We start from the raw sequence: 26786 nt of genomic DNA, 5'->3' as shown, positions 1-26786 counted from the left end.
GATGTGCACACTACTAGGCAGAAAGCACTTTGGGAAGCACTTTGAGTTTTGCTCTGTGAAATCCCGTGTAAGCTATGTCTTTGTCACACAGTCATTACCAGAACCAGCTAATAAACCTGTAGCCAATAGAAGAAACTGTCACTGTGAAATCTCTTGATGCAACATGCATTTCTATTTGTCCACCCCCTGCTGTTTCTACGTGAAGACTGTTGGAAGCAAATGCAAGAGAACTGCATTAGACATTAGCCATCATGTAGCAAAATACATCATCTTTCAGCCTGTGGTTTTAACTTGTCCATCATTTTAGTGACCTCCAGAAAAACCACACTTGCATTCTATGTGCTGAATGTAAGCACTGCATTTACATTAAAACCACATGCACTAATTCCCTCTGTACTTTAACCTGATGCACTCCACTGTCAATGCATATAGAAAGCATGATTTATTTAAAAAAAATAAATAAATAAAAAATAGGGCTTTAAGCAATAAATGATATATGTAACAAGGCAAAACATATGCTACTTTGAGGCAAAGTGCTAAATAACTAGCAATCACCATAGAAACCAATAGACTGTCTCACAACATTTAGCCCTACAGTAGAGGCTGTTTTACACTGATACAGCTCATATACTAAGCCTGCTTTATGTTAAAATTGTATTTAAGATAAAAGCAATGTGAATTGGAACATACACAGAGCAGAGAAATGAGACCTCTACTGATAAATTCTGCTGTCATGCAATGGGGGGATGGGAGTGAGTTTTCACACACCTCCCTCCCAGATCCTAAAATGACTCAGACATTCATGTGTGTTGGATGTGCCAGGCCAGTGTACAAAGGATATGTTATACACAGTATCTGCATTGCGCTGCATTAAGCTTCAGTTGAGCCTCACCAAATCATTGCAAGCACACACAGGGAGCTACTTAATACTCTCCAATCATAAGCACTGTCTGCTTAGCAATGAACACTAATGCCACTGCTATTTCCAATAAACACATTGCTAGATAGGTGGTACAGCTGGTCTGCTGGCTGGTGCAATGCTGATTTGGAAATATACAGCAGTGACACAGGGACATTTTCTTTTGTTGAAACTTATCTTTTTTTCATTAAGGCTCAGGTTTATCATAGTCGGAAAATATTTTTTTTAAGTTGATAGTTTTTGTTATTTTTTGGGGGGGGGGGTTTGTTTGTTTAGTTTTTTTGTTTGTTTGTTTTTACATTTAAGCATGCAAGTTTAGACAGTTGTACCCTCAATCCATGTTTAACCCCTTAAGGACCAAACTTCTGGAATAAAAGGGAATCATGACATGTCACACATTTCATGTGTCCTTAAGGGGTTATACATGTTCTTATTTTACATTTAGTCTAGTAAACTTTTAGTTTGTTTTAATTCTTCTAAGCAATAGCATTGACTTTGCATGAACAAAGCATTTTACAATATAGGTCAGTAAAGTCCTCTCTGCATGGCTGTCTATAAGGAAGTTAGTGGGAAAACATTGACAGCCAGCATGCCTAGATTCAGGTTAATTTCACTGAAGACAACCAAGGACAAAATATATTATTATTCATTATCCTCTTTTATCTTCTTCTTTTTATCTTAATTAGAAAGGTTAAATATAGGCACACCCCCCTACAGACATTTCATCTTATACAGCATATATATATAAAACATATATGTATATCTCTGATAAATAAATATATATATATATATATATATATATATATATATATATATATATATATATATATATATATGTGTGTGTGTGTGTAGATATATATATATATATATGTATATATATATATAATATTCTATTCATACTAGTATGTGTGTGTATATATATATATGTGTGTGTGTGTGTGTGTAGATATATATATATATATATATATATATATATAATATTCTATTCATACTAGTATGTGTGTGTATATATATATATATATATATATATATATATATATATATATATATATCATATCATGCATGCCTCTATATTGTAAAGTATATATATATATATATATATTGCATTATATATTTATATATATATTATTCGTCAAGGACTGAGCTCAATGTCACCAGGTATTTAGTAGAGGAGGGCAGACGTTGCTTGGTGCCAGCAGATGGCAGCAGAGAGAGGCAGACGCAGAGCCCTGTGTCTGGGCTCACACATCAGCTGCAGAGGAGAGAGGCTGAGCTCCTGAAGGGCATCAGATGAGAGCAGGAGAGGTGTAGGCAAGGAGCTCGCTGAGCCCAGTCTGCTTCTCTGCATTGTCCCCCCCTAAAAAAAAAAAAAATCCGCTGACCTTCCTGAGCATGGAAAGCAAACTGAACTCATCATCTAACAGCAGGGACGACGGCAATAACGTATTCCAGGGGAAAGCTGAGAAAAGTCTGACTGCCAGCAGTTCCAGTGTGAAGGAGCATGGAAACTCTGTGTGCTTTAAAACGGATGGCGAGGACCCTGTGGTGGGCTTCGAAGATGCAGAGGGGCCCAACAGGCAGTATGGGTTCATGCAGAGGCAGTTCAGCTCCTTGCTGCAGCCAGGAGTCAATAAATTCTCTCTTCGAATGTTTGGCAGCCAAAAGGCAGTGGAGAAGGAACAGGAAAGGGTTAAAACTGCAGGAGTGTGGATCATACATCCTTATAGTGATTTCAGGTAAACAGTTAATCTACTGTAAATCTAGCCTGGGTAATCCCAGCTCAAAACGGTTTTCCTGTGTGTGGCAGATGCTACAAGTAGTGGCCAATCACCCTGTAACTGCATTATTGTCAAGCTGTTGGTTTGATCATGCATTGTGTGTTGTGAGTGTGTGTCAGTGTGTGTGTGTGTGATTGGGGCATGTGGACACTAGTTTTCCAATGGACAGTGATGTAAAGAAGCAGTGAGAAATATGCACAAGTGGGAAAACTTTTTAACCTAGTTTTGTAAGGCATGCACAAAAATGATTTGGAATAATCAATTGATGTATTTGTATCAGTATTTTTCCTGAAGATGTTAATATTCTGTTTGTGTGTGCAGAAGGAATGCAATTTGGTTTGCAAGTATACATTTCTGTTGTTTTGTTTTTTTGTATTATTTTATTAGCAACAGACAATGTCAATTACACACGTGTGTCTCCATAATGGGGTGTCATGTGTTTCTGTAATGTACACATGGGTCCCAACACCATGCCTTTTTTTTTGTCACTTTTAGAAATGACCCATATCTGCAGTGAGAGAGAGAGGGAGAGAGAGAGAGATTTATAGACTGTAATAATGACCTTGAGAGTAGACAGTGCCTTTTAGAAGATTCACACTATAATTCAATGGAAATCATTTCTTCAATTTCAGCAGTACATAGATGAGACATAGAAAAATAATAAACGTAATGATAAAAATATATGTATATAGCTAATAGAGTAAATAGCCATCCATTGCTTTGTAAACGCCTGATTTCAGTGATTTTCATGTGTATTACTGCAGTGACTATCTGAATAAATGCAGGAATGCATAAAGGTCAAATACATGGGTCCAACGTGTATTTCACACTTAGGTATATTTCCCAGTACATGCAGGTGTCTGTATAACAGGGTTACAGCTCTGTGACTAGGAAGAGATCATAGCTCTGCATTCCATTTTTTATCTGCAAATGCACATCACATCACATTTCATTTCTTTTTTTTTTTTTATTCAAAATGGCCTGAACTGAGAGCTGAATTATATATTGCCATCATTGCAATCTAATAGCATTGGCAGGTACAAGGCACCGAAAATGTGATTGACTTTTACTTATTTATTTATTTTGCATGCAGAATGGCAACCCCTCATGTCAATGCATACAGTTGTAGTGTAAAGTGGGGACTGTGCAGCTGTCCATGGTCCTGGAAACAGCAGCTTGTAGATTCAGGCAGCCTGCATACTGGAGCAGTTATTTCAAAGGATGCTGGCATGAGGATAGCTAAATGGATTTACCCTTTCCTTCCCGGAGTCGTCTGCAATGTACCGTTCTCCTTCTCGACTTTCTACCAGTAAACAGTTAACTAAGCAGTGACTTTTTTTTTACCAGCATAAAAATGATATTGTACAATTTGCACATACACACATACAATAAGTACTATAATGTATGGCTATGTTTCAAATGATTCTTTCACTTCGAATACTGCCATTGGTGTTATAAATATTTGTATTTAATAATTTTATATGGGTGTGTATTTGAATGGGTACGTATAAAATATGTATGCTTAAAATTCAATTATGTTACATACTTTTATGGCATATCACTAGACGGCACCTTATGTGCTCTAAATATACTGTAAAATATATTACTTTATATTCTTCATAGCTACATTAAAAATGGTGTCAAGCAATAGTCGCTGATAGAAAGTATTATTAGTGAGCTAGAGCAGTGGTTTATTCACTAAACTGTTGTGACAGGTTCACAACAAAATTGTAATATACAGGCCGAATAGCCAATCTTGAACAAAATCTCCAGGTTAGTTAAATATTCACATCTGCTATTTTAGTTTAAATTCAGTAATTCAATTATCAACTCACAGTTTACAGTATAATCCCACTGATATGTCAAGATGTCCCCACAAAAGATCACATAATAGGGCAAAAGGGTGCATATGCCCTCCCTTTGGGAATAAAGTTGCCACTGAGTAACACAGATTATGCCTTGTCCAATGGAAACATATATGTGGATACCCTTGATGGTAGACAGCTCTGGTCTAAAGACCATGTATTGATAACACCCCAGGAAGTCAGAGTTTATACATGATATTGCACAATTCCATCTAAAAGTTTAACTCCTGTTTCATTGACACAGCTGTACGTAAATGTATCCCTATGTTGTGTTTAAAGACTTCCAAAATGTTTAACCTTCACTCTCTGAATCTGAAGGATCATTTCACCTGTTCTCCAGAATTGAGTTTTTACACTCTCTCTTCTAACATTGATATGATTCACCCAATTAAAGGCTTGAGACACACTTTGCCACTTTCAAGCATGGAACAACACATATTCAAGGAGGGATTGAAGTAAAAATTGCAGATTTTAGAAAAGAAAAAAAAATGTTTCCAAAGTGGCAAAAAGTTGCAATTCAAAAAATAGATTAGTAAAAAGAAAAAAAAACCTTGTTGTGTAACAAACCTATTAAATGTGTTGTGCTTTAAATTTTCATATGGCCCTCTTTCACTACTGGTCTATTCTTTAAGTCATATAATTCTTTAACTTTAAGTATAATAATTAACATTTATCAATCTTATCTGCCTTGAGTTATCTCATTTCACGTCTATCCAATTACATATATTGTTAAATTCTTCCAATATACTTCCATTACTATCTTAATATTATGTTCACATTTCCTGCCTTGTACAGTATATCTGAGCATATTATTAGACTTGTACATGCAGTCTCAAACAAATTTCAAATAGGCTGAATTTTGGGCGATCGTCCTAAATTCCGAACTCCAAAATTCTATATGGAGGAATCACGCAACAAAGAAAATGACAATGTACAAAACTGTTTTCTTTGATTATAATTCAGATTTCCATCCATGTCACACAAAAAAAAAAGATGATTGTTGTAAAGTAAATATGATGGTTGGGGACAGCCATTAAATGTTGTCTTCTTCACAGATCAAGTGACCATTAAAGGGAAAAAAAAAGATGGTCATTAAAAAAAAGTCTTTAACTATATATTATATATTTAATAAATAAAAAATATATAAATATATATTTTTCTTACTGCTCCTTCTCATTTTTATCACTGTGTTACTTCTTGCTTGATCTGTCAACCAAATAGTGAGAACATGTGCCTTTCTTTGTACTGCACAGTAGATACATAACATTTATATTTTGTAGTACACAGGCTGGCCTATTTTTGTGCCCTTTAGATTTGTCTGAAACATTTTCCAGAAATGCTTGCATGGACAAATCCTGCATCGCCTATCCATTTATTTATTTAATAAAGTCGTTTTAGACTAACCATATTTTTTCCACCATGTACAAGTTTGCATATTATCTAGTAATTCATGTCCTAAAGTCAAACATGTCATCCTCATTCTTGGATTACTGGTAAATAATCCCATCCCTCTATTCATCCATTGCATAAATAGTTTAACATAAAACTATTCACACAGCATATAATGAAGCCAATTTTTCTACTAGTATTAATGAAAGTTGCTCCCACACCCTCAAACATTAACACCTACTTTAAGATGCATGAATTTCACTTAAAGGGACAGTATAGGTACTATAGGCGACTTTTGGTCACCTAAATGACTCTGGACGTCCTCTTGCGATGCATGAAGACATTAAGCGTCAACTAAAACCCAATAGGAAAGCATTGATAAGATGCCTTCCTATGGGGTTGTCCTAATGAGATTGCGGCACTTGCCGCGCATGCGCATTAGGTCCCTTGACATCAGCCGACTTTGGAGGAGGAGTGAAGGCAGAGCATTGGCGTGTGAGCAAGGGGAGCATTGCAATCTTTTTATTCTTAGTCTATAGCTTCCCTCTAATTCATGGGTCTGCAGGCCATTGTGCACATGATCTATATTCACTCTTGCCATCTGCTGATTATGCCACCACCCTGCCCCCAGTGTTACAGTTATCTTCATCTGTAGATTACCATCTTTAACACAATATTTTTCACCCTCAAGGCAACACATTTTTTCATCAACCACACATGCAGACAGTGATTGTGCTGATGTTGATTTACCTTTGCTCCAATTTTCATACAATGTTGTATTTAGGTCCCTTTTACTGTTGCCATAATTATCATTTAATTTAATTAATTTCCCTGTCTGCAGATCCTTGTAAACCCTCTCCCTACAAACAAGAAAACAAGAGCACTTATATAACTACACAATATAGCAAACCTCACATGCTAGGTTTTACACTCCTGCCAGTTGTATATTTAGTGCTGAAAAAATATGTAAGCTGTATTGTAATTGGAATTAATATACATGCAGAGCAGTTGGATGTCATTGGAATTATTCAGGATTAAGGACAGTTTTAGAATTCTGTTCTCCTTCAAAGCAATTTGGGGTGAACTGTGTAACTGCAGGAATCTTACGAGAACAACATCTAGATAAATTAACCAAACAAAGCAATAAGAAAGTTTCTGTTTAGTAACAACATTATTAAAAATAGAAGCAAATTTTCTGCATCAAGTTTTTGACTGCCCTGTTTTGATAGTATGGGTTTTAATTAGTCACACTAAGATTCAGATTTTAATTGGCTTTCTCTTACAGATCTGTGATTAGAGTATCTAACTTTAGTCAATCAAAGAGCAGCAGGGAGTCCAACATCACAGTATGTACAAGATAGTCAATCACAATTCTGCAATACAGAAAATAACAGGTTAAAACTTCAGCCCATAAGACTGACATTAGGCTGAAAATCTGATGTTGGGGTAGGAGCCTGGTTCTCTGCATTAAAGTAATGTTATCATGGCCAAACCCAATTATATTTTTATGTCCTCCACACTATCCTAGTCTTTTGTTTGTCCCCCCCCCTATTGTGTTTAATATCACTGTTGGTCCCACTTTTCACTTCTACTTTATTGAAGGTTTCTGGCCCTTTTTTGAATGTGCTGCCATATTCTTGGTATTGACAGTGACCAACTGTCTTTTGCTCTCATTAGCTTATACTGTCCACGCATGACCAGCAGCAGGAATGAAGGCCATACTGTCCTGGTGCAATATTTGGGGAATACAGAGATGGACATGATGGTCAGCTGAGCAGCATGGGAATATTGAGCTAGACAAAGGAAGTGGAGCTTGCCTCAAGTGTAGAAAAAAAAGACAGAAGACAAAGTAGCCCCTACTTTGTCTTTTGTATTTTACATGTAGATGATCGAAAAATCAAAAAATTAAGACTAGATTTGGAGAAAGAGGTAAAAGAAGAATGGTTTTAAGAAGGAGCTCAGTCACTCAAATACACATTCATTTTGCTAATCAAAAAGGAGTTACATCAAGTGGACATTTGAGTCCATATGCGGACTTTCATCCTTATGAATGTCCACATATGGACTAAAACATCGATATGATGTAACCTTTGCTTGATAAATAAAATGTAGGTGTATTTAAGAATCCCACTGAGTGTGTTCCTTTGTGGCAAATTATACTATTGGCTGGAGGTGCACTTTGGCAAAGACGCTGGAAACTTGAGTACAGGGCAATTGATGTTTATATATTTTGGTACAATAATAAATATTATTGTTATTATATTTATTAATATATACGATATACATCAAATAAATCTGACATTGTTGAGTAAGTCCAAAATGAGCCAAATGTTTTTAATTTAATGAGATTTGTTTTCTTTTTTATGTGTGGTGTACTTTTTGGGTTTAATTAAGGATAACGATTTTTAGAATTTATATACATACCGTTGCGAGTAATTTTGTGAGCATCCACTTTTTATATACAAATAATACAGATTTATATTATACATCAGTGTTAAGAAATCTGACCGTGGTACATTCAAGGTAATCCTGATATTATTATTTTTTTAATTATTATATTGGCAAACACAAAGCAACAGAATAAAATGTATGTATAAAGTACAATGTCATTCATACACGGCCCCCAGGGGTTGTTTCTAATATAGTTACCTCTGCACAGCACAGTACTCCCAAAACTATGGATTTTCAAGGTTGATGGACAATGAATGACCTTGCAAAGCCCATTGTGTTTGCCTGTTGCTAATAATTGCATCAGGATAGGTAGAGAAACTAAATCTAATAACATTTAGAGAGAAGGCTTTAAAAGTAACACAGACAATGCATTCAGTGGACCACTATTCTTTACATGCATATTTCAGCATTTGATGGTTTATAAATGTACTATACGTATCCAGTCAAAGGCTAGTATAGTTAGAAGTCCATGAACAGCTGTAGGTCTCTTGATTGCTTAACCCCTTAAGGACACATGTCATGTGTGACATGTCATGATTCCCTTTTATTCCAGAAGTTTGGTCCTTAAGGGGTTAAAGATATTCGTTATGTACCAGGTAGTCCTTATGGTTTAACAGTTAATCTCAGGATTTAATGGCAGTCTCAGGACACCCGTTCCTCAGAGTCACACTGGACTTACTAAGCCACAATGCACATGCAATTGAAAAGGAACAAGCTCTAACCCACTTCACCCAATCCTTAATTAAAACTTACAATTAAGTCTGAAAATGTAACATCAAATTAATTCAAATTGGTCATAAACCTATATTAAGATAGAAATGTTAGAGGTCACTATGGGTAATGTACAGCTTTGTCTTTAAGAAAGCCCCTCAGAGACAAACACAACACACATAGCTATGTTACTTCTGGAGCTGTTGTGCCGCATGTTTACAGGCATTTACCAGCTTCATTTGTGGAAGGTTTTATTTCATGACCGGAATATCAGTGACAGTAAGCAAACACGATTCTACTTGCACTTTGTGTGGCTATCTCCTATATGGTGAATATCCTGCTGAGGACTCACTCAATATCAGACATCGTAATTGACATTCACCACGTGTCACTGCCACGCAATGAGTTACATCAGACCTGTTGTTTATACTTTACTGGTTTTAATAACGTTTTAAACTTTTCTTATTTTACATCAATATATAAAAATCTAATTATGCTTCAAAACGTCATGTTTCAAGTCAGCTGCTGTCAGCATATTGTTAATATTTGTTTCAGAATATAGAGTATGGTGCACCAATGGTGCAATGTTTTTGATATTCACATACACGTACACAACCTGGTTTTAAAGAAACACTCCGAGCACCATAACCACCCTGGCCTGCTGTAGTTTTTATAGTTTTCAGGTGTCATCCCACAGTAAGTCGGCAAATCATTTGAAAATTTAACTGGGTCTCCCTGTGTGCCCATAGCTTCAGCCTGTTCTGAGCCTGGCCTTGCTTCACTATGCAGATTTAACTAGATTTTCTTAACAGAGAAGATAACAAGCACAGGGCTATGCATGTAAACATTGCTAAAATGGTTTGACTACCTGGCTGTAGTGGTTATGGACTGCTTCTTTAAAGGAAGCGACAAATGGGTGGGTAAAAGGTGTGCAGTTTCTAGTTATTTGTCATTACTGACTTAGTCTCTGACTTTTCCCTTCCCACCTCTCCTTTTACCTGCACTTATTTTCTTGTGTAAGACATTCTTCCATTGATTTATGCAACAATTTTTTTCAGATTTCTTAACTTTCAGATAAATCACAAATGTTGAAGAATGTTTCATTCGTGAAATATGGGACCAGGTTCTCACAAATTATTATTATTATTATTATTATTATTATTATTATTATTATTATTATTATTATTATTATTATGTATTCACATCCAGAGTACTGTGTCATCTGCAGATCAATATTAAGTAAAAATTGTATTTATCACAAATTTGTATTAACTAATGAAGGCGGTATCAGTTTAGAATGAAGCTTTAGTTTAGATGAATGATGAACAGTGCATAGCAATATGAAACTGGTATATTCGGGTTTCCGTATTGTTGTGGCCTGTTTTATGTGACATTATTCCACTGCAAATATTGTGTTCTTGAATTATTTTGATCTTTGTAATGTAAAATGAACTATAACAAGCATCGGGAGAACGAGATCTAAGCTTTAGATACTCTGATCTAAGCTTCCCTGCAGCACCTGTAAAGTTGCTACACTACTAGTGAATGAGAATGAATAATGTTAAAGCAAGGCAGTGATATGAATAAATTATAGTATCTTATTTTATTACGATATCATCAGATAACACATACCAAGGTAGATGGAGATCGTGACCCAGAAAGTTCAAAATATCAATCTAACAATAGAATTTTAGACAGCCTGTAAGAACTGTGTGTAGAATTAGGACGATACATGTTAAGGTCTACCCGGATCTTATTGGTTCACATTCTGGAATGGATCTTTTAAAGAGGTTAAACAGTAATTTAGTCCAAAGAAATTTGTATTAATAATTTTTTTTTAAATAATTTATTATCCTCAATACGGAAAAGGCAAATTCATGGTATATGCTGACTATTATACCTGATTGTGTGATAGAAAAAAGATGCCCTGCCTGAGCATACTAATTAGATTACTGCTTCTTTCCTAGGCTCTAACAATTTGCAGAAGTTATTCTTTAATATAGAAATGTTAGCACATATATTACCTTCCCAGAATTTATCATACCCCTATTTGATGCATTTCTGTGGGGAATTATCTACCTCATTGGCATCCCTTGAAGCTTTGTCAAAGTTACCAACTCATATCATTAAAGTTTGGCAACATTTTGGACTGGATACTGTGCATCTTCATTTCTTTATTTAGTATATACTGATTGAGAAATTATCGTCCCTGGGTGATAGACCCTGTATAATATCAGTAGAACATTGGGGGTAGTTATGTTTGTTTCTCTTGATTCAGAAAAAGCCTTTGGCCATGTTAAATGATACTATTTTTTTTGAAACACCTTACACTACTTCAAGACCATTTGGCCTTTTTGCTACAGTCAATATCATCTATGTTATTATGATATCCTCAGTTCACAGATGCCATTGTTGTGTCAGGACAAGTGACTCTGCTGCCTATAACAGATTTTCCCAACCAGTCCTCAAAGCAGACCAACATCAACATTTTTTCTATTACTTTAGAATAGAATTTGGAAATGTCCACATTTTGCACTATTTGTGTACCTTGAAGATTAAGAGCTCCTCTATAACCTTGTAACTAAAAATATGCTCTATACTGTTCTTATAAACAGCAGTGTTAGATATTAACAGCCGAAAATTATCGACAAGTTTCCAACCTTAAAGGGACACTATAGTGTCAGGAGAAAAATACCTTTTCCTGACACTATAGTGCTGGTGTAGTTTTTTTAGACAATGAGCCCCACTCTGATCGCCCTGAAAAGGTCAATTTACTTACCTTTTCTTGAAAAAAAAATGTGCACGTCACAATAAATCAACATAGCAAATACAATGGGGAAAAGTATCAAAGTTGATCCTGATGAAAGTCCCTGTTAGGGACTGAAAGGTCAATCTCTCAGAACGGAATATTATGTTTATTCAATAAAGGACAATTAATATATTCAAAACCATGAGTGCAGGCATAGTATTTATTTTCCTGTATAACGAACTTCCCTTTTGGACTGGTACCCAGCACTTTACTATTTGTTTAGCCTGAGTGCAAGGATTGATGTATATGTATATGCCTAATGCTAAAATTATATAGCTTAAGTAAAATTTAAAAAAATCTAATGATCAGGATCATCATGAATGCATTTTTCCTTCAATAACTGCTAAAATCTTGGCAACATAATGATGATCTGCTGGTTGAACTGCGGAAAAATGTTCATGTCAAATATACTACCTAGTCAGAGAAATGCCAAGACGACTTGGATCCATTATTTGATTTTCCATACATGCAAATCTTTCTAACCATTATTACCCATAGTTGACATTCCTCTCGTGCACTGCATGCTTGAAGTGGTCCCTCTGGTAACGTGGATAAAAACATACAGACTGCTCATCTTCAGCTACTTAGCCGTGTGTCTTCCAAGAAAGATTATGACATGGAATATACTAAATGAATGAGTAATTGGTCTGTCTGTTCCACTATGATAATCTCCTGCATTATCACTGGTTTCCAGATCTGGACGTAGGGCTTTATCAGGGTCTATAACTGGATCCTGCAAGCTGTGTTTCATATTCTATTTGTAGAATAGTTTGTTTTCATAGTATTGTGTGAAGAATCCTTTTAAGATAAAGACATGACGGGACAAATAGTTAAGCCTGAAAAATAAATGTTAATTAGAAAAGCTGTGTATAATTCAGATGGCTTATTTTGCAGTGTTATCATTTTCTATTGCATTTTACTGTAAATGGAAAGATGGTATTTTTCCCAAATGTGTGGCCTACATTTTGAAAAATAATTTGTCTACTCACGTAAACTCATTACAATTCACTATGCAGTGAGTGAAACCTCAATTATCCCAAAGGAATGAATGTTGCTTGTTATTTGTTAATTATAAATAAGTTATAGTATTAAATATAGCAGTTGTGTTTCAGCTAAGGGACAGAAAGAATTCTGGACATGCTTTTATGGGCCTACATGCCACTTTGCTCAAAGCTCACTCTAGATCTTCATTTGTGATTGTTGTGCATATGTGGTCAGTCCACCTCACCTAGAACCATGTATCTTCATCTTCTGTCCATTGAAAGCAAGTAAAAACACAATTTAAATCCTTAAGCATTAAAAAAAAGATATCTTACTGACCTGTTCTACATTTCAGTAATGAATCTCAGAATTAACAAGATACATCTAGTTTTCACACTATATATGTTGCCTCTAGGCAAATGGAAACAAGAGAGGTTTATTTCTTAACTCCAAATTGCTGTGAATTAAAATCTGAATGGCAAAATTAAGGCTAATATAGTACATTCTGTATAACATATATTTTGACATCTAATTGGTATCACATTGCATACTGAATTTTCTTGTGATATTATTCTTCTCAATAATTACTGATTTATTTAACATATAATTGCTAAAATAAGACCCTGCTTTTTACAATCTACTAGTTTGTTTACTGGGTCCTTGGTGGTCTAGTAGCTGAAATAGGAGATATTTAGCAATTGCACTCGTTGTTTATTTCATCCAAGGGCATACCTGAATTATGAAAGTGCAGAGTTAGTACACTATGACATTCAATGTAGTGGCATAGCAAGGAGGGGGTGGGGGGGGCAGTCCGCCCTGAGCTGCACTTTTTGGGGGGCAGCAAGGTGCCTTCTCTCACCTGGCTCTGCTTGCCAGGTCTCCTCCGTGCAGTGCAGAGAGAGAGGGGAAGAGCCAGGCCAGGAGGATAGGAAGTGAGGTCATTTCCTGTGCTCTCCTATCCTGCGGAGTAATGAGGAATAGCAGCCTGGCATAAACACAAGGTATGCTCTTCCCTGCACAGATCCCCTCTCCCCCCTCCCTGCCCTGCACACATCCCCTCTACCCCTTCCTCCCCTGCACATGTTCCCCTGCCTCCCCGATTGCCCCCCTCCCTGTACAGATCCCTTCTCACCTGCCAGATCCCCACTGTCCCCCCTTCCCTGCACACATCCCCTTTCCCCCTCCCCTGCACACATCCCCTCTAGCCCTCCCTCCCTTGCAGTCCGTCATATGATTCAGAAAGAGTAAAGGGTAAGCATTGCTTACTGTATTCCATTGAGACCTCTTGTACTGAATTCAACTTCTTAAACATACACCTTTTTTTGACAAATAAGTGTCACGACAGTGACCCCTTCACACAGCGTGAAACCCACAGGAAGACGTACACCGGACCTTAGAGTGGCCGGACTAGCGTCTGAGAATAGTTAAAGGAATAGCCAGAGGTCAAGGGATTACGGAAGACGGGCACACGATTATCCAAGCCAAGTAACGGGAAACCAGAAAACAGAATAGTTGGAGAGATAGCCAAGGGTCAAATACCAAGAAGGACAAGCAGTAATAAATAGCACTAGGGGACTTTAAACAAGAACCACACTAGGGCGTCTGACAAGTGTCACGATAGCCCATTTATAGTGTGGGTTTTTTTACTTTAACTTTGAAGCCACGCCCCCAAACGGTCCGGGAGCGTGGCCACGTTTGAATTTTGGCGGCACTTTCTTTCTGACGTCGGCACGCATGCGCCGCGTCATAAAGGTGGGCGTGTTCCGAGCAGCCGGCGTCAGAAGGACTGAGCCGCCTCCCGGAAGTATGGGAGGAGGACGCCACGCTGCGCGGGACCGGCGGGGAAAGGTAAGCGCTTGTTACAGTACCCCCCCTCGAGAACCACCCACAGGGCGGGCAGAACCAGATCCACGAGAACGTCGCCTCTCAAATAGACGAACCAGGCGAGGGGCGTGAACATCAGAGGCATCCACCCACGAACGTTCCTCAGGACCGTACCATTTCCAATCAAGGAGATATTGCAATTTACCCCGAGAAATCCGGGAATCCAATATAGACTTAACTTTGTATTCATCATGATCTTCCACGAGTGCGGCAGGAGGAGTAGAGATATTCTGAGTGTAACAATTACATATTAAAGGTTTGAGGAGGGAAACATGAAAAGCGTTAGGAATCTTCATAGTATTCGGCAATCTCAGGCTATAACAGACTGGATTGATACGTTTGAGTATTTGGAACGGACCTATGAAACGGAGAGCGAATTTCATCGAGGGTACCTTTAACTTTATGTTGCGAGTACTCAGCCATACCCTGTCACCTGCTACGAATGTAGGAGCAGCTCTGCATCGTCTATCCGCATTATCCTTTTGAATCTGAGCCTTTTGAGTTAAGATATGTTTAACCCCTAACCAAGTTTCTTTCATATTGTTAAGAGTGCTGTCAACACTAGGCACTCCTGTAGATGAAAAAGAACTCTGCAAAGTTGTAGGATTAAAACCATAATTAATAAAAAAAGGGACTATGTTGAGTGGATTCGTGCATCAGATTATTATGGGCGAATTCAGCCCATGGAAGCAGTTCCACCCAATCGTCTTGGTGCTCAGAAGTGAAACAACGGATGTATTGTTCCAGGCATTGATTCATCCTTTCCGTAACCCCATTAGATTGGGGATGGTAGGAAGAAGAAAGGTTAAGGATAATGCCTAATTGGTCACAAAATGCCCTCCAGAACCGTGAAATGAATTGTGGCCCCCTGTCAGAAGTAGTATCTTGAGGTATGCCATGTAAACGTACTACCTCTTTTATAAATAAAGAGGCCAGTTCAGAAGAAGAAGGCAATTTGATTAGTGGGATGAGATGAGTCATCTTAGAGAATCTGTCGATTATAGTCAATATAACCCTATGATTCTTGGAGGGAGGTAGGTTCACTACAAAATCCATGGCAATAGTCGACCAGGGTTTATCGGGAATGGACAATGGCAAGAGGAGGCCCAAAGGACGACCTTTGGATGATTTTGTGGAGGCCCTACAAGCAAGAACGAACTCGCGAACGTCCTTCTTGTATGAAGGCCACCAAAATTGTTCTTTGAGCAAAGACTCAGTTTTGTGAATGCCCGGATGCCCTGCCAATTTGGAGTTGTGTACAAGGAATAAGACCTTTTTTTCTATAAGCCAAGGGTATGTATAATTTCCCCCTGGGAACAGTTAGTGAGGTATGATCCTGAAACCTTGATAATTCTTCCATTAACCCCGAAGAGATTTTGGCATGGACGGTGTCGATTATGTGATTGGATGGGATTATGGAAGAAAAATTAGTTACTGGAGGCGATTAATGTTCATGTTGACGGGATAAGGCGTTGGCCTTAGTGTTCTTTGACCCTGGTCTGTAAGTTACAATGTAATTGAATCGTGTTAAAAATAAAGACCATCGAATCTGCCTGTCTGACATTCTTTTGGTTTCTCCAAAATACGAAAGGTTTTTGTGATCCGTAAGGATGGTAATAGGAATGGTTGACCCTTCTAACAGATGGCACCACTCCTTGAGAGCTGAGATAATAGCCAATAATTCCCTGTCCCCAATGTCGCATTTCTTTTCTGTCTCAGTTAATTTCTTTTAAAAAAAATCCACAGGGATGCAATGGTTGATCATCAGGTGGACGTTGAGATAGCACCGGTCCAATACCGGTTTCTGATGCATCCACCTCTAATATAAAAGGACGTGAGGGATTGGGATGTCTCAATACCGGCGCTGAAGAAAAAGCCATTTTTAATCTCTCAAAAGCTTCCTTGGCCTCGAGATTCCATTCCATGGAATTCCGTCCTTTTTTGGTCATGGCAGTGATAGGGGCAGTGATAGAGGAGAATCCCTTAATAAATTTTCTATAATAATTGGCAAATCCCAGGAAACGTTGGATGGCTTTGAGTCCAACGGGCAGGGGCCAATTTAGGAAAGCTTCTAGTTTTTTCTTATCCATTTGAAATCCAGACCCTGAAATTATATAGCCCAGGAAATGCACAGTGTCCTTATCAAATATACATTTCTCTAACTTACAGTAAAGCCCGTTTTCTAAGAGTTTAGAAAGAACCAGCCTAACATGAGTATGGTAGTCTTTAATATTCTTGGAGTAGATTAGAATATCGTCTAAGTAGACAATAACAAACATCTGTAAATATTACCTTAAAACATCATTAATGAAGTCTTGAAAGACTGCTGGGGCATTACATAACGCGAAGGGCATGACCCGATACTCGTAGTGACCATAGCGAGTATTAAAAGCAGTCTTCCAGGTGCGGGAGTTTTCCGGCCGGTTGGGACAGGTTGAACGAGAATGACCCTTTTGGCCACAATATAGGCATAGTCCCTCCCTACGACGGTATTGTCTTTCATTCTCAGACAAACACGTAACTCCCAGTTGCATAGGTTCTGGGGGAGCGACTGCTGTTGTCTCGGATGAAGGGTAAGTCAATGCCAGGCGTTCTGGCACCCATCTAGGTCTGTCTCTGGTATTCTGTCTTTGTCGGAGGCGCTCATCAATTTGGGAAAGATAGGTGATCAGTTCCTCCAGCACATTGGGTAAGTCCCTAGTGGCAACTTCCTCTAGAAGTTTATCAGAAAGCCCATTCATGAATACGTCAACAAACGCTTGTTCATTCCATCTAACCTCGGCCGCATGTGTACGGAATTCTAGAGCGTAATCAACAAGAGAACGAGACCCCTGTCTCATACGTAACAAGGTCTTGGCAGCATTAGTCCTCCTCCCTGGGGAATCAAAAGTCCTCCTAAAAGCTGCGACAAATTCTACATAGTTAAGCACTATCGGGTTGTCGATCTCCCATAGAGGATTCACCCAAACTAACGCCCTATCAATTAATAAGGTGATGATGTAACCTATTTTTGCTTTATCCGTAGGGTATGCTCTCGGATGAAGCTCAAAATAGATACTAACTTGGTTCAAAAAACCCCGGCAACCTTTAGGATCACCCCCGTAACGGAAAGAGGAGGTTGCATGATTGGGAGTACCCATAGCAACCATTTCCCTAGGTTGTTCCTGAGGTCTGAGTACTGGGATTTGCTCCTCCGGTTGGAGATAGGCAGTACGTGCTAGCAAAGCTTGTACCGCAATAGCGAACTGGTCCATGCGATGGTCCAGTTCTTCAAACCGGTCATCAGATACCGGCCCAAGAGGGTTAACACCTGCAGGTCCATGGCCCTAGTGTAATGTCACAACAGCCCTGAGCTGCACTTTTTGGGGGGCAGCAAGGTGCCTTCTCTCACCTGGCTCTGCTTGCCAGGTCTCCTCCGTGCAGTGCAGAGAGAGAGGGGAAGAGCCAGGCCAGGAGGATAGGAAGTGAGGTCATTTCCTGTGCTCTCCTATCCTGCGGAGTAATGAGGAATAGCAGCCTGGCATAAACACAAGGTATGCTCTTCCCTGCACAGATCCCCTCTCCCCCCTCCCTGCCCTGCACACATCCCCTCTACCCCTTCCTCCCCTGCACATGTTCCCCTGCCTCCCCGATTGCCCCCCTCCCTGTACAGATCCCTTCTCACCTGCCAGATCCCCACTGTCCCCCCTTCCCTGCACACATCCCCTTTCCCCCTCCCCTGCACACATCCCCTCTAGCCCTCCCTCCCTTGCAGTCCGTCATATGATTCAGAAAGAGTAAAGGGTAAGCATTGCTTACTGTATTCCATTGAGACCTCTTGTACTGAATTCAACTTCTTAAACATACACCTTTTTTTGACAAATAAGTGTCACGACAGTGACCCCTTCACACAGCGTGAAACCCACAGGAAGATGTATACCTGACCTTAGAGTGGCTGGACTAGCCTCTGAGAATAGTTAAAGGAATAGCCAGAGGTCAAGGGATTACGGAAGACGGGCACACGATTATCCAAGCCAAGTAACGGGAAACCAGAAAACAGAATAGTCGGAGAGATAGCCAAGGGTCAAATACCAAGAAGGACAAGCAGAAATAAATAGCACTAGGGGACTTTAAACAAGAACCACACTAGGGCATCTGACAAGTGTCACGATAGCCCATTTATAGTGTGGGTTCTTTGACTTTAACTTTGAAGCCACGTCCCCAAAAGGTCCGGGAGCGTGGCCACATTTGAATTTTGGCGGCACTTTCTTTCTGACGTCGGCGCGCATGCGCCGCGTCATAAAGGTGGGCGTGTTCCGAGCGGCCGGCGTCAGAAGGACTGAGCCGCCTCCCGGAAGTATGGGAGGAGGACGCCGCACTGCGCGGGACCGGCGGGGAAAGGTAAGCGCTTGTTACAATAAGAATCAGACTGTGAAAGTAGAAAAGTATTTACAAATGTATCCATCATTGTATCCTACTTTACACACCTCTGTCACAGTGTTCTCAGCATTGAAAAAAAGAAATTCCCTGAATTTGGAAACCCTGATACCAAGGAAGAGATCTATAGTGCAATGCTATTATACACGTGGAGAGAGATTATTGGCTTTTCTCTTATTGAATACATACTTACAATCGAGGTATGTATGAAGGATTGACAAGGAAGGACATATAATTTTACTGACAGGGAGTATCAAGGATCTTCTGTAGCTAAAACAGAGGACTCTGTAGCTTCAATCGATTCTTTTTTTTTTTTGGAGTGTGTATTTGCAATTAGTTAGATCTTACAATGACAGGATAAAAAAGGAGACATAATAATCTGCTTCTTATGTAGTGTCCCGTCAATGATGTCCTGTGGTATTGTCTGGTGGGTTATCATTGCTAGCTGTAAGCATCTACAATCTATAACCTCTGTGGCCAAGAGTCTAGCTCTCTCTGCAACATAATGTAGGAGAGAGGGACCTGGTCAATAAAAAAAAAAATAAAAAAAAAACAGCATCAGAATTTAACAGTGTTTCAACATATACAATAATAATATACAATAATAATAATAATAATAATAAAGTATTTTACCAGGAAAGGTTATTCAGATTGCTCTGGTTTTCAAGTACATCCTGGGGATGTTACCTTAGCCCCACATCCACAACCATGTAGATAGTCTTTCAGTGGATGGTAAGTGTAATGAGTATACTGGATATTTAAAAAAGACAACAGTATGTTAGATGGTTAGAGCAATGGTATTGTCACTGCCTTAATAGAAATCCTGTTCAAAGCAACTTACCATTCATTAAATATTGTAAAGTGCTATGAAATCTGTTAGCGCTATATTAATGGCAATAATAATAATAATAATTAAATATGATTAACTTGTAGAAATGGCATGTGCAAATCTGATGACCATTGTCCTTTACCTGCAATACTGGAAAAAAATCAAGGTGGCCCTAAAGTGAACATTGCACGTTTAGAATCCGAAATATTACTAATAAGACTACAATAGTTATTGCTATCAGTTAATTTAGAGAGGAAAGGGAGCAGAGGGGGGAATTGCACAGTTTAAGAGAAAATAACTGAACGAGAAAAATATCTCATGCTCAGCTACTTTACCAGCTTTGCGATTTTGTATGCATAAATTAACAATCCCAAAAATAAAAACAGCTGATGTCAGACAGCAATAAACAATACTCTAGATATTAATCTAGATCTTACTATTATTACTTGACTTTACTCATTTTTTTCTTAATATGTTATTAATGTAAGACCTCTTTTCAATTTGCAAGTTGTCCAGATTATACCCCATACACCATTCAGAGACAATGAAAATACTATATGCATATAGCCACTTAACGAAGGGTTTCTTAAGATAGATGTGCACTGTAGATCGTTCCTTCTGCTGATTCTTTCATTCAGTGAATTAATTCATTGTTCCAAAGAGTTGCAGGTTAATTAACTTCTTTGTAATCTGCAACACTACACAGCAAAATGACGTGATAATTATCAAAGGAGAAAGGGGAGAGGTGCCAATGAGCAGCTACGAGAATGACTTAAAATAGAAATATGCTGGCTTTGATATATCAGAACTGACTAATACCCATCAGAGAGGTTCAGGCAGAATTAAAATCCAGTGTATAATATAACAGCATGTGGACACAACATTCTGATGCAACTGTGTGATCCCCAAATGTGATTGTAGCAGTCGTTATATATTGTAAATTATCAACTATTTATGTATTTTAGAACTATGATTGCTTGTAGGTGTTGTAGTGCATGAAAATCTCTTTTTTTACTCAGTGGGTGGGCACCTTACTGTTTTTTGCTGACTGTTTTTCATATTCTCTACTGATCTTATAACCCTCAAGCAACACAGTTAACAGTAATTAATCAATGGTATTTCATAATTAAAATCCGTGTTTATAATAAAAACAAGTGCCTCAGAGGAAGGTTGAAGAACAAAAAGTGTTCTCGAGGGATATTAGGTAGATTTACTAACTGGCGTTAATAACCACACTGCTGATTAATTCAGATACACTTTTTAAGTCCATGTTTAAAGATCTTTGATCTGAGATCTCTGATGCTAGGGAAATAGAAGGTATAAATCTGCCAATAAAAGCTGCAAAAGGTGATACTTCTTCACAGTTTGCAGATATAGGCCTCAATTTTATATTTTTTTTATAAGCTTTCCAAATGATTCAATATGTTTAAATCAACTTTCAAATGATTTAGTTATTAAAAACAAAATCCCATAGATTTTAATGGTAAGTTCTGTAGATAAAGCATTTGAAAGTTTCTACGCAAATTTTAAATCAAGGTGATAATTACTAAAAAAAATATATATTTTTAAAAGGCATGGTCTGTGAGACCTTAGCATTCCATAAGAGAAACCTGGTTGGCTGTTTGAAAATTGTCTTTTCTAATAAAACAAATACAATACAAATTATAATAATAAAAAAACTACATGGGGTCCTTTAGGACTCCCAACAAATATAGGAGAGGTTTGGCAAGTGGCTTCTCCTCTTTTACTGCACCATGTGCTGTGAGGTTGGTTATTTTAAATTTTGTTTTCAACATATAATTGATTTTATTTGACTTTTTTTGAGCCAAAAAAAGATGTTCAATCAAGACTTTTATTTATTTATTTACTATGGAAGAGGGAAAAAAGAAACATTGCATAATTCAAAGGAGAGTCAGAAAAGGTGCGTATTTAGAGAAAAACTGATTAGTAAGCATTATCATGTTTTAAAACTAAAGGTTGAGGGGGAAAAAAACTCCCAAAATCAAAAACTAGAACCTAAACTAGAAACAGATACTATCCACTGCTGACACCTCACCATCTCAGTATATAAATATGTTGGCTTGCTGGAACCCATTAGCTCTGTACCCATTAAAAGAGTTTTATTGGAGGTATGATGGGGATGGATTAATGGACAGATGTATATAGACAGACAAATGGACAGAATGATAGGAAGTTCATAGATGAATAAATAAGTATATTGCAAATGAGCAACATTTCCATTATAAGATATTGAATGACATTCCAAGATAGTACACTTATTTAATGCAGGTATTAATGTACATTATTTTTTAATGTTAAAAATGTCACCAATAAAATCTATATTGCTAAGCTATTACTTATTCATGTTAATGTTCTAAGTTAGGAACCTGATAAGAAGTATTCAATGTTAAAGGGAAGCCTTAACATCAAAACAGAATTTAGACAAACAGCCAAATACTCTGTAGCATTTCCTTAGTTTCCTCCCTGCTCAAGTCTCAAACAAGAGTGCTATTTCAGAGAGATCGTATTCCAGGGGTGCCCAAAAGAGAGATCCCCAGATGTTTTAAAACTACATCTGCCATGATGCTTTCTCTTTCATTAAAGGCATTCTAAAGGCATGCAAAGCATGCATCTACAACTTCCGGGGATCTACCTTTTGGGCATCCCTGTCCTGTACCAATGGCATATTCGTAGAGCAGTTTGGAGCTAACATTATGGCAGGCATCCTCGATACAAGGAATACAGGAACCCCAGATGATCATTTTAGGCATGTTAGGTTCTTTTCATTAAGGTAAAGTGGATACCCTAACCAAGGTCAGCAAGGAGTTCTCATCTGGAATGCCATTAGCTTTAAATATAATTTCCTATAGTGCTAAATTTACCCTTGGCATTGTTCTTCATGTCAATCTCAATTTCTATCGACGTATTTAAAAATTACTAGCTTTAAATACAGCGATGTTAAAGCATGGCATTTCTTTATTGAACACTGCATTGTGGTGGCTTTGTGACTGATTTGCAAATTTAAAGCCAAAGCAGCAAAGATTTTTTTTAAATCTCTAATTGGCTTCTAACCATTCTACAATAAATTCCACAAGCTTCTTAATCTGTTTTATTTTCCTCTCAGAACATTCTCAAATTAGTACCATGGTACTCTATAGTTGAGTTGTGTTGCATTAAGAACTACATTTAGCCCAAAGAAATACATTGGAGAATAACAGCTTTTTTTCTTAATTGTATTATTTGTCATAAATCTTATATGTTTGATATATTTTTTCCCTCATGCAAAAATATAATATGTCAGAAAATAAACCCTTCATACCGCACTATATTAAAAATGGTAAATGTAAGTAACTATGCAATTGTATTTTTTGATTTGCTGAAGACATCATGATCACGTTAAATCTTATAAGTTAGAATGTCAGGTGAGATGAAACGGCATTACACTGTATGAACCTAGATTACATGGATATTTTATATTTAGAAGATAAATCATTTGGAGAATAAGGAGATTAACAATTGTAATGCAAAATGCATGCTATTTAAGGAGGATGAACGTGATGCAAAGTGGAATAAATGATCCTCGTAATTCCACAGGTCAATTGCATTTCTAATATCATGACTGTTAAAAAGATGTATATACAATATTTATAATTTTAAACTGTATCACTTTGTTTAACTTATTGAGTAGATTGTGCATATATAAAACTATTTAGTAGAGAAGCCATAAGTAACATTTAGACTTCGAAATTATACTCTGAAATTTAATTGTTAATGCATGTTTCACATACTTGATGGAGTGTTAACATATGTCTAGAAACAACTGGTTTTCATATTTGTTATCCATATTTTCGCCATATACTGATGATCTGGGGTCAAGATAAGGCTTAGAGAAAACATTTTGTAATCGGTCAATGGGTGTTCGGTTGAATTCCCAAACTCTGAGATGAAATACTCATACTTTTATATATACTTGATTCACGAAACATGTTTTTTTTTAATTTGTAATATTGAATTCGGCCCATAGAGCCAAAAAAATAAATAATGATGGGGCGGGGCCTAACCACTGAGCTGCAGGGTAGAGCTGCTCCTGCTCTTTCAGGCAAATACTGCGTATTAATAGGTATTAACAGCCTCCAAGTGACTTATGTGGGCCACCAACTGAGAGGTGACACCATGGGGTACACACGGACACCAAACAAGCTGCATACTCTGCAGGACTCATCAGAGCGACAGTTACGGCCTACAAGTAACGGCAACAAATTTAAATAAGAGCCCTCGTTCCCCCCACCTATGAATTTGTCGGGGTTATCCTGGTCCCAGGAGGACACCTCCATGCTGTGGGACAGCATCCCTGTCGAAACTGGCTAACCCCCAAATGGCGGCAACCGACACTGGGCCATCTGACACAGCAATAGGGTTGGACACGCTGGCACGGCTGAATGCCATATTCGCAGTCTTCTGGAAGAAAATGAAACTTAGGGAGCCGCAAGCACTTGCATACCCCAACAGAGAATCACTCACTCTTGGCACTGCACACACGCTACCGTCCCAGAGGCACATATCACTGCATAAAGCGAGCCAGAAAATGGTGCCGTAGACAACTTCTACCTACAGCGTGCAAATCGGCACATCTGCACCCAGCAGCAGCTACCAACACAAGAATATGCCGACTAAGCCAAGCCATCCATCACGGCCTGATACGAGGTCTCAGAAGAACCTGCATTCCTTCCTGCAATGTTACCTTGTACCTATAAGGAGCATCCAGCAAACCACTACGGGCAGGACCGACACCAGTAGCTTTATGGCAAACCTCCATGTGAGTGAGCCGCCAGACCTGACAATCAGGCTCTCATGACCAGGCTCTATATTGCCCAAATAGCGTATTGGCTGACCTCGGCACTGAGCTGTGGACACTATTTCAGGCACAGAACTCCCCACAGGACTTCCACTGCTACTGCTAGTTGTAGAGGAAAGACATTTCTTGTCTATCTGTTTCTATCCCCTCTCTAACTACCAACCTGCCTTAAACCCCAGATGCCTTAACCTATACAGGGATGGGCCTACCTGATCACCTTAGCCTTGTATTCTCATACCTCTTAAGCTCAAATATGTTTTATTAATCTCTCTCAGTATGTTTAACTTGGTCAAAATAACATAAAATTGTGCAGATTCTTTTTCTCATGCCATACTATCTCTTCTTGTATACATGCTTGCTTGTATGTCATGGGAATGTGAGTTCACTTATTACACATAATCTCAAAGCGCAACATACTACTCTACTGAGTCAATGGCAGTCATGTTGTTTATTTTTGTGCACTCCAAAAATAAAGAATAATAAAAAAATAAAAAAAAATGATCACTGGTGGTTGATAGCCAGAGGAAAAGGTGATTGAGGAAAAGGAGGAGGAAAAAATCTATATTTATATACTTATAAATATATCAAATATAAATATACATTCTGTTTTACTGCTCCTCCTGTTCTTCCCTCTATTGGTTACTTTCTCTCATTTGACTTTTTAACTTTGAACCAAGTGGTGGCGAAATGCTCCTATCTGTTTACTGCTATATGTGTGTGTGTGTGTGTGTGTGTGTGTGTGTGTGTGTGTGTAAATTCTGAAGAGAAGGGGTGCACACTCAGGACTTAAATAAGCATACTCATGGTTTAATGAAAAAAACATAGAAATTACATCTGCAAATAAATTGACGTTTCGACTCTAAATGAGTCTTTCTCAAAATGTTTTTTTATATATCGTTCAATGCCTTGGTGCTGCAGCCACATAGGAACATATATATAATACTTGAAGTATTATATATAATAACATTTTTGGGCCCTTTGTTACTAAATTTATTTCTGAATCAAGTTTTTGGTACCGAAATTACACTCAGCCAAACAGCCATATTGCTGAAATTCATCTGCCCCTAAAAAATATTCTATTTTCAGGAAATATGGTTAGGTTGAATCAAATCTATTCACTGTACACAAGTCTAGTCAGGATAGCCAACTCAGTCAAAATGTAGAGCCTCAAAATTGGAATGGTAGACTGAGACATTCTCCTTTTTAAACAGTACCTCCACTCAGTAACCTTTTTGTTATTGAGGATTTGAAAATCTCAAGTTGTTTTGCATTTAATAGCTATATGTATTTTTAGAGCTCAGTAAAATCTAAATTCTACTACTCGGTTCTTCTAATAATTATATGAAATAACTAAAATAAACAATAGGAGTAATACAAACAAAAGGGGAAATGGAGGTTGCGCCAAGAAATTGAAAACCAGTGTATAAATGAAGATAACAGAAGTATAAAAACCAAAAGCTAAAAAAACAGAATAGATATATGATCAATAATAATAAACTATCCAGTATAGAGTCCCAATAACAACTTGCCAGAAGATATAGCCTCAGTTCTGTCAGGGGAATTCTTCTATAAAGTGCCAGATCAAGATATTCTAAGAAGCCGTATATAAAAACAGGGAGACAAAAAGGACTAATAGTGCAATATATCCCAGAAGTAGACCGTATCAATAAAATAAGTCTTATATAGTCCTAATCACGTTTTTAGAGCTTAAAGCCAGCTCTCGTATGAATTGCGTAAGGTGGTTTAATCCCCACTTATAGGATATGTGAGGGGATGTTGATAGGCAGATGTTTCCTCAATATGAAGACCATAAAAGGTTAAAAGAAACAACAATAGTGCTCACAGTATAAACAAATTCAGGAGTATAAATTAATGATAGGTTACTCACTTTAGATTGAG

General features: G+C 37.8%; 1 protein-coding gene across 1 annotated transcript in view; it reads left to right on the top strand.

Moving 5' to 3' along the window:
• Positions 1–2193: 2193 nt before the first annotated feature.
• The window catches only part of HCN1 (hyperpolarization activated cyclic nucleotide gated potassium channel 1), a 406158-nt gene continuing 381565 nt past the window's right edge, over positions 2194–26786 (top strand). The window contains exon 1 of the mRNA XM_063456876.1: positions 2194–2655. Coding sequence (XP_063312946.1) covers positions 2312–2655 — 344 coding nt within the window. The 5' untranslated portion in view covers positions 2194–2311. The remainder of the gene's footprint in view (positions 2656–26786) is intronic.

This window comes from Pelobates fuscus, chromosome 5, assembly GCF_036172605.1.
Source record: "Pelobates fuscus isolate aPelFus1 chromosome 5, aPelFus1.pri, whole genome shotgun sequence".
Lineage (NCBI taxonomy): Eukaryota > Metazoa > Chordata > Amphibia > Anura > Pelobatidae > Pelobates > Pelobates fuscus.
Note: the sequence above shows the minus strand (reverse complement) of the source record. Positions and strands in the feature narration are given on the sequence as shown.